This window comes from Anser anser (genome assembly GCF_964211835.1).
Source record: "Anser anser genome assembly, chromosome: 2".
NCBI classification, from domain to species: domain Eukaryota; kingdom Metazoa; phylum Chordata; class Aves; order Anseriformes; family Anatidae; genus Anser; species Anser anser.
This window is the reverse complement of record NC_139721.1, coordinates 69,527,866-69,538,083: the sequence shown is the minus strand read 5'-3', so window position 1 is coordinate 69,538,083 and position 10,218 is coordinate 69,527,866. Positions and strand designations below refer to the sequence as shown.

Genomic DNA, 10,218 nt, shown 5'->3' with positions numbered 1-10,218 from the left:
TCTCTCTTTACAGAGATACTCACTAAAATGGACTGTGCTATATGAATTACTTTAAGGCAGTAAGTTTGGCCACCGAACAATGAGAGGGCTGAAAGTGGAACATCAGCCGTACCTCTTTTTAAACGCGTGAGCAGTCATGCAGAGAGGATTTGATCAGTTTTGCTTTATAGTCAATAGAATGATCTAAAATTATGCTTAGACACCAAAGAATCATTTCCATTTCACAGAGTAAGTCATAACGAAAGTAACTTGAATTACCTACAGCTGCCGAATGCAAGCCTTTGCAGGGTCTGGATGCGTGGTCATGCTACTGCAGGCAGTGTAGCAGGTTGCCAGATGTCAGCTGGATCACAGTTACTGTTGAGGCACATGCCCTTACCCCATGGAAAATGTGAAGGAAAAAAAGAGAAGTATGGAACTAAATGGAGTTATGCTCAGTGACTGCAGATCCGTTGCCTTATTTGTTCTTTGTCTCAAGCTTTGCTTGAGATATTTCACCAAATTAACCTGGCCTTTGTGACTCATTTCAAATATCCGATCACTCAAATCAAACTCAATTTTCTTTTCTTTAACAGCATTTTATTTCAAAATATATTAAACATTCTGTGCTTACAAAGGACTGCAGTGTGAATACAATATTAAGTTAAAAGCCTCGTATACCTGCTACAAAAAAAATGTTATTAGAAAGAGGACTGGTGCATACAATCAAAATTAATTAAATACCTCTGCAGTCTACACAAGTACTTCTTAACCTTAACTCACATTCTTTTTCTGCCACAAATGGACATATAGATTATATTTTCAGTATTACACATGCAAAAAAAAAAAAAAAGGTGCTGTACCAAAACCTACCAAAACCAGTTATGGAAACATTAGTTTTGAATGTAGTTCCATTCTGAAGATGTATCGCAGGTACATTTACAGACAAATTTGAGTCAACAGATAGAAGTTATTGCTCCAAATCCCCCCAAGTACTGGTTAGAAATGCACGCTTTTGAACAAACTGTGCTCTGTAACACAGCTTTTAGATTTTAGTAGGATCTAGCCAGTCTTAGCACACAATATCAAAGTTTTCTTTGGATTTGGTTTGGTGAAATTTACCAAAGGGGAAAAAACAAAACAAAACAAAACAAAACAAAACCATTGCTAGTCTCCCAACCAAAATATCAAACAGTAGTTAACTTATATTTATAGGTAAACACACAATATTATTATAGAAAGTTTCTTTCCAACTGTCAGTGAAGCAGAGAGTTTCTTTTTAAAGGTAACAATCTGAACAACTTGTGTGCTTGCAGAATATACCAGTGGTGACAATGGAAACTGAAAACATTGATCTACTCAGCCATTAAGGTATAAACAACATGAAGTTGTTTTTTACTGATTCTTCTTGAAAAAACTTCAGACTGGCAGAAAGGAGGCCAAAATTTTGGATTTGTTCTTCCAACCTTATGGTCTGGATGACAACGCCTAATCAACTTCTGTTCTGTGGCTACACTGTAGCTTTGTGATGCCTCTCACATTTAATCCACAATGGTACCATGAAAAGTTACTCTGACTTTGGGTCCCCATTCAAAGTCAAGACACAAAAAGTCAGGCTAGGAAAAGAAATCAGTATTTTCCTTTTAAAAACTTTATGCTGAAAATCGTTCAGATAGATACGTGGATGTTAGGGCACTCATGCTGCCTTCACTATCTTCCAAATGCATCCTGCTGCAAGCAAATATGCCCTGCTTCTGACCCACACCTAGCTTTGGAATCACTATATAACACTGCTCAAAAAACAACCTCTAGTTCAATAAAACATCAATTATATTTGTCCAAGTCCAACCATATGCAGAGCACATTAGGGATGCACTTATTTGCCAATTAGCGATTCCTTCCTGAATTGGACATACTGCTATCAGTACGGACATTCAAAGCGTGCCCTTCGGGGGAATCTGTCCCAAAATAGCACGAAGCAACACTCTCATATACTAAACCAGATTCAAAATGAGGTACCAGATGAGGGTGCGGAAGAGGTTAAGACACTGGGGATCTGAAGACGTATTTCATGACCTATTAATTTTGGCAGCTCTTTAGCAGATGTGTGCAAATACTTCCAGGACCAGTAATCTCTTAGCAATGCCTTACTAGATGGAAGAGCAGTCTTTCCCAACTTTATATTAACTACAGCAGAACAGTCCTAGTCACCCCACCAGTATTTGCTTGCTACTACCCTGACCTTTATGAAGTAAACATTAATTCTAGAAAATAGTGCTTGTTTTCACTATATAGAGGCACTATCTTGTTCTCAGATATCTTTAAAAAAAATGATAGGACAAAATTTCATTTGAAGCCTGAATATGACAGTCACTGTTCATATTTATATAATGGTGCACATCAACACATACATTTATGAACCCCATGTGGAATCCCTGAATAGGCTCTACGCTTCTGGCATGGATTCTGGTTTCAAAATGTCAACTTCATTTTCCACACTTTAATTTTTTTCTTAAATTTCCAATTTTATCACTTAAAAGTGATCTGGGATATTTTTATCATGAAGCATTAAAGAATGTTACTGAAAATGAGAGAACAACAGTAACAGGTTGAAGATCAAACCTCAAAAAGGTTTAGTATTAGGCAATTTTAGTTTTGTGGAATCGGAAATCAGAAGGGAATACATTTGCCAAAGCATGCTTCACCAAAAAGCGTTAGTGATTAATAATAATAATACTCTTGAAAAACAAGCCAAGATGGAATTTGTAAAGATGATGTGGTTTCCATAAAGGTAGCAGTGAGAAAGTTAAGCCAATATAATATATACACAATGTCTGAATAAAGGCAGTTGTGGAAGCATCTTCCACCACTGATGCAAAGCCATACAGTCTCAGGAGAATAATGATATTTCATAGGGAAGGCAGCACTCTGTACAATATTCTGCCACCAATATTTGGGATTAGAAATTTAGCAATGCTGCTGCTGGTTTTAGTGGGGTATAATTTTATCCAATTTTGTATTTTCAGGCTTTCTAAAATCCTATTTAATATTACAACCAAACACCTATTTCAGAAATTACACTGATGTTTAATATTGTAGAAAGCCTCCGATTTTCCCTTTGCAATGTTTTTTTTCTTCGTTTATTCAATTTAACAGATTATGGATTTCACAATCCAATAATCACTGACAGAATGTACAAAAGTGCATCTTTCTTCTCCCAGTGTCTTGAAGAAAAGTCACTTACCCTTTGAAATCAGACAAGCCTCAAGGTATCTTAGATGAACGAACTTGTATACCAATGTGAATGGAAAATCAGACTGTTGTCTCAATTATTAGACACAGGGGTATCCAGTTAATTTCTGTAAAATGCATACTGTATGTACGCCTCTAATGTTAAACACTGTTTTTTTTTTCAAAATAAGCCATTGCTGCTCCCAGCTGGTCACAGCGCATCTGTGCTGAAAGCCAGCGTTTTGCAGTAAGGCTGGCAAAACGAGCATGTGCCGGACTCTCACCCTCTGCAACTTGCTGCGTTGTGTTCAACTAAGCCAGTATTTATAGTGACCTGAGGTTAACAAGCTGGGCTGTAAACGGGCACACATTCACTTCTGCTGGCTCTGCTGCAGTACAGTAACGTTCAGCTAAGGTGTAGGAAGGGCAGAAAGGGATAACTGAGGCTCTGTGCAAAAACAGTTACCCTGGCCCTTTGGCACTGCACTTACTTGCAACAAGCCTGACTTGCTAGAAAAGAATGATAAAAAAATAGTATCGTTGTACACTACAACACTGTGAGACCACATTGTCTTGTTTTATTACTATAAACACTCCCTTCTGAATTCTAAATTGTTTTTGTTCCAAATTGAATACTAAATGTATCTAATACAAGTAAATACTTGCCCCTGGAATGACTGTTTACAATAAAGCTAAAGACCATCAGCTTCTTACCTATGAACATATTAAGACTGGCACTGCTAAGAAAACTGTTGTTAAATGCTTCTACAAAACACGTGTGTGAGCAGTTTCCCTCCCCGCTCATCTTTTTTTTTTTTTTTCTGAAGCCTACAAGACATTTAAAAGCTCATCTCACAGAGCTGCTGTTTGCTTTTGCAGACAAAGCTATATAATAGGAAATCGTATGTTGAAATGACCAGAAGTCAAAATGACCACTTTGATTATTTTCAGGTTATTGTGAGACTGACCTAAACCAAACTAGTCTTAAAGAGGCCAAATCTTTACAGAAAAGAACATGGAGCTAGCGAAATACACAAGGGTGCGTGGCAGAATTCTGTATTTCATATTCTGAAAGGGTGTTATTGGAGGTTTTGTTCTTTTCTTTCTGGCAGCATACCATTACTGTACCACCAAGGCACACAATTTATTCCTCAGTCAGACATGGCACATAGCACAGGATCCTTAAGTTTCATTTCCTGAGAAAGACCATGCTACAGAAAGTTCTCCATGGCAAGCCCTAGTCGAATTTAAAACAGGAAGCATCAAGTATGAAGACTCATTTCAAAGGTGGACAAACTAACAGACTACGTAAGAAATGAATTCTCCACACAAAGTGATTTCTCTTCATGTTGGAAAAGGAACATTTCAAAATAGCAACATACGTTCTCGGCTGATTGCACTGACTTGCCATTATTGAAGATGACTGTCTGAAATACAGTTTCAATCTTCACATAAGAAACCCTTCTTTGATCTAAGGCAGTCACATGAACGGGGGGGAAGAAGAAGAAAACTTAAAAACAAACAAACAAACAAAAGAATAACAACTCTTTAAAATGACCATGCTGAGTCTGAAAGATTGTCTCAAAAATAACTGGGTAAACAAATGTGGATAATACAAATGTCTTGACCAGTGAGAAAAGAGGAGCAACAGAAAACTGGGAATACATTAAACATGCATATTTCTTGCTAGTAATCATTAAATACTGTCTACAAGAAGCTATAATGTGAAGAAGACATTTCAGTGCAAAATTCTGGACAAAAAGAAAAAAAAATAGAATAAAAAAAGTCTCCCAAGTATCAAGGTGGTCTCATTTAAATTGGTTAGAGTGTTGCCGGAGTATTTAGGAGCAGCCTCAGTTTCTCCGTCATCCTCCAACCTAGCCAGCAACAATTATGAAAATGTGTTTTATTAAAGATTAATTTTTTAAAAAATGAAATTAAAATATGGGACAGTTACTTAATACAAACAACACATCCTTCTGTACAGTTACTTGAAACTGATGTGTAGTCTTTCAGAATTTAAAATATTAAATGGGATATTTCCATATTTCAATGAACTAAAGTCCAACCACTACATTAAGCCTGAATCTGTCCTCCAAACACATATCTGCAAGTTTGCAAGACCAAAACCAGCACACTTGAAACCCCACATTTAGGCATAAAATTTCAGTAAAACTGCAGCAGCAAATTTAGAGAATCTGAGAACTAGGCTATTTATTTCTTAATAGGCAGCCTGTTTATTGCAAAACTATAGCAAACCTATTCTTGCTTAGTAAGTATCAGGCTATTTGCCAGCCACTTTTTATGTCAATATACTTTCAGAAATCATCTAAATATACATGTATTATCAAGAAAATAAGAGCCTTCCAAATCTATGAGCACCTCTGCAATGGGAATAGAATAAACATCTAATTTACTGAAACCTGTCTCTACACAAACCAGACATCCTTATCCCTAGATACGAACAGATTTGTGTACCAACCACTGTGTTATGGTAAACAATAAATGCAAGGCATGCCTGTATTCAATATAAATCTTGTCAATCAAACTCTGAAATAAATTCAAGATAAGTTATAACTTACTAGAAACTGAAAGGTGGTTCTTTGGTTAAGCATGTGCAACTGCTACTTTGTACCAAGGGCCTCAGTGTGTTTGTGGAAAATCTGTTCAAGTATGAAACTTCCACCAAAAAAACACTTCCTGTTTTCCATGGTATAAAGATCCATTGTGTCAAAGTATTTCAACAAGCAATACGAAAGGCCTTAAATGTCACCAAAACTGCAATTTAAGCAGAACTACATATGGAAGAAAAACGCTAAAGCAGTTTGCTTCTGTGACCTAGGCAATGCACTGTTTCAGAAATTTAAGAACTCTGCCTAACTTTCTAAGATATTTGGCCAGAGGCATACAAGGGAAAAAGCAAACAAACAAAAAGGAACTAAACAAAACCAAAACCTGTATTCCTTTTCCTTCCTCTTTAGAAATAAACTTGTATTTGTTTGAAAAGTAAATGGAACTCAGTCACAGCATTTGAAAAACAATATAAAACAATCCCCATTCAAACTCTTCCTATTATTGGAAGGAGACATGACAATTGTACATTACCTCTGATTGAAAACATTTAAGGCCTTTGATTAAATTTAGTTGACAAGATGACTCCACTAGGATGGTGAACAGACAGCAAAATACTATCAGATTTAAACTATTTAAACAAGTCCTCCTATTTCAGTATGAGGAAAACCCACATTTTACAATCTGTATGTCTACTAATTTCAGGAAGATATTAGAAATACCTGTCTCCAACAACAATAAATTTCAGTGCTTATAAGAGGAAAAGATTTAAGTGTACTTATGAGTTATAGGTGATGATTAAAGCCTTTAAAGAAATACTTTGAGGAGCAGCAAACAAACAGTATTCAATCTTCATTTAACAATGAGTGGTTTACATCTCTGTTGCCACCAGATGAACAGAAAATAAATATTTTGGAATTAGCTTTCTGTAAATCTACTACAATTTAGTAATGCAAATAACCCAATAAATAAAAAACAAGTTAGTTATTTCAGCAGATAACAACTCCAGTGGATATACCTGTCCTCTTAAACATCCTTTTTATGAAGATAGAAGGTCTACAAAGGCGGCAGTGGAACTGTGTGTTAGTATGCAAAGCCATGGAAGTAGACTTCCTTCCTCTCTCGAAGAAGCAAAGTGCACAATAATGTAAGGCCAGCAGTAATTTGGGAAGTGGTTTCTCCTAACGCCCAAACTATGCTTCCCCGTGAGCTATCCCTAGGTTCAGCTGGAAAGGGACAGAAGGCCATGGCTGTTGTGAACTCAAGACAGAAGAGAATGATTCTCTCCTGTCAAATAGGTGCAGCACAGCAACGTCATCATTCCGCAGCCATTTTCGTCTCCTCAGGACTCTCTCTAGGTGACCTGGAAAAAAAATAAAAAGATTCATTTTTTTTGAGTGACTGCAAATGTCTAATTTCCTACAAATGAAACAGGGAAAAAACACATGCAAATTTTTGTGCATACTGCAGGCAGCGCTATGTGTAGTATATGGAAAGTCTAGGAGCATAAGTTCCACAAGTCAGAGACTACAGACAGGTCCAATTAGTGATTTTTTTCATCAGATGAAAGATGACAACATTATTCATGTGAATGAAGCAAAGAATTGCTCACAAGCATAGAATCTCTTTAAGATATATGTATAATGAGCTAGCCTATATAATTAAACAAGACAGTAGAGACATTAAAATGCCTATTGTCATTAATAATTTCACAATATGATTTCCAACTCTAATTAAATATTCAGTTAGGAATTTATTCATCCCATTCCTTAGCTGTACAGTTTAAAAATACATTTCTATACTCCACATTTGGTAATTTCAATATAGAGATTAATCAAGACCGTACTTTTAATGGAATAATGGCATATAAAGGAATCTCATTCTTTTAAATTCAAGTATGTTTATTCATATTTTGCAGTATTGTAAAGTAACACAAAGTGCAATATCCGCAGACAGTTCTCTTATTAAGGCCAATAAACACTATCAGATATCCATGAATAATAGTTTTACACGGGGAACAGGGGATGTTCAATTATATTCAAGCACAAAGGCAGCATGTGTATTATAAGATACAAAAGTAGTGTCAATGAATACTCTAAAAGAGCTTTCTGTAAGAAGCTGAGAGACATGAAACAAACATTTCAAGTTTACAAATTCCAGTGAGCATTTTACAGTACTTTTTATTTCTAGAATACAGGATAGCTGAATCCTCTCTGAATACTTCAATACACATGTATGAGTGCAGGCACACACGTACACAAACTCATGCAGACATTCTCTATACCTATGTGTGTATACAGTGTTCCATGTAAAAACTTATCATGCATACATGTAAGACACTTAAAGCTTACCGGTAAATCTGTAATGGACACGCTGCTTGTGATGGAGTGGGCACTGAATTTGTTGGACTAACTAACATGGCACTGTATATGTTGGAGGCAACCACAAGTATACAAAGTAGAATTGGTCCTATGATGGCTCCTTCTAGTCCCAGGTAATATGCTCCACCAGCTACTGCAAGACCTGTCAGGTAAGGGTGACCACCTCTGGAATTACAGCACGAGAAGGATAAAATTAAAGAACAAGCAACAATACTAGTGATTATGAAATGTGGATTAATCACACAGTATCGTTAAGCTTAAAAAGTGACATATATTTACAGATGCCTGTATTTAGAATAAACTGCTGTTTGAATGATTGCACAAGTATTCTGAGCTGCATTCTGTACTATATTTGTACAGTATATCAAACAAAATTTATAGCACATAAGGGTAGCAATATCTACAGTAGCTATTTTCTAGAGAACTGTTGGAAGAATCACAGAATCATTGAATGGTTTGGGTGGGAAGGGATCTTTAAAGATTACCCATTTCCTACACCCCTGCCAAAGTCAGGACACCTTCCAGGTTGCCCAAAGCCCCATCCAACCTGAACCTGGACACTACAAGGGATCTGAAGGAGTTAATAGTAAAAACGTTTCCATTTCAAAAATGGAAAGATTACAAAGACTGTTCACGGTTTACAGTCAAGAACTGTTAAATTTTAAGACAGATGGCAACATTTACTATGTTGAAGCCCTGAGAAGAGACATTAATTTACACAACAATAGCAATTTACATTTCATCTTCCAAAGAACAGTTACCATATATCTTTTAGGAATTATACTAGAAAGCCTACAGTGTAACTTAGCTTCCAATTTTTAGGAAGTTGCTCTAAATTCTGAGTGTAATGTAATACTAGCTGGTCATTTTAGAGCTCTGGCAGTTTCTGCCACATTTCTACCACAGTCCTGACTTCTACCCTGCTCCCACATTAGCAGTCCTTACCTTCATTACAGCTATGTATAGAATAAGATCACGAAATGTTGTGATTTATTACATCATACTCACCTCATAATCATGTCTTACCTAGATCAAATTTAACATACTGGTAGGGCCAAAGAGATTGTTTTTTTTGAGAGGACAGACTTAACCTTAAAGTTTTATGTTGCTCCAACAGTAGACATGTGATTCATTTCTGAACCTTTAAAAATTTCTAATATTTTTTTCCAACACTCGCCATCAGTTTTAAAGTTTTTTCTGGCTAGTTTGCTAAATCAAACAACAGATCACCTGATAAAATAGAGCTACAGTATAAACTTAATACATTTAGAAAACCTCACATAACCTAATTATAGCTATATCAAATAGAATTAACCTAATCTGCAAGGCAGCATGATGCTTACTGTTTTATGTAATGGGAAGAATACAATTTTGCTCCATCGTTAGAAAATCTATTCTTGCCACGTATATTTTCTGGACAGTGAACAGAGCCCACAACCCACAAAATCAAAAAATATATTTCAATAAGTAGAAGAGTTATTGGCTACTTAAATAGCTACTGGCCTTAAATTTATCCACAATTTATTGTTGAAAAAAACAATGTAATTTGATTATACTTCACCTGTTAGCTTTAATTCACGGAAAATAACTAGTGTCACAGTCTATGAAAAAGATTATTAATATTGCTCATATTATCATAAGGTTCTCTCTGTTCAGTGTAACTATTTGGTGGACAAAAAAATGAATTTCTAACTTAACACAGCTGAAACAATGTCTTTATTCTACATTAATTCACTACAGTGCAAATTAATACAAATGAAGGACTAGTTTCAGCATACAGCTATGTCTGGAGCATGAATTAAAGCAAAGACTGATTGAGCATTCACACCTTGTCATGAAAAGTTCTCAATTAAAACAATTTGACTAAGACTGAAGCAGTGACTAGAAGAGAAGAACTTTTAACCTATATTGTACATGGTTGTGAACACGTCTTGCACATATGAACCTTGACTGTTCGTATCTTTGGCAGCTCTGTAAAACTTCACTTCTACATTTTCTAGTTTGAGTTCCACAATGGGATTTACAAGGTATTTCAGCAGTGTGACATGCCAGTCAA

At 35.9% G+C, this 10,218-nt stretch overlaps 1 protein-coding gene across 2 annotated transcripts in view; it reads right to left on the bottom strand.

The window, feature by feature from the left end:
* Positions 1–557: 557 nt before the first annotated feature.
* The window catches only part of TMEM245 (transmembrane protein 245), a 91,028-nt gene continuing 81,367 nt past the window's right edge, over positions 558–10,218 (bottom strand). For both annotated transcript variants that reach the window (XM_083822349.1, XM_083822350.1), the window contains 2 exons: positions 8,133–8,327; positions 558–7,144 (listed from right to left, as the gene is read on the bottom strand). In XM_083822349.1, coding sequence (XP_083678475.1) covers positions 7,099–7,144; positions 8,133–8,327 — 241 coding nt within the window. In that variant the 3' untranslated portion in view covers positions 558–7,098. The remainder of the gene's footprint in view (positions 7,145–8,132; positions 8,328–10,218) is intronic.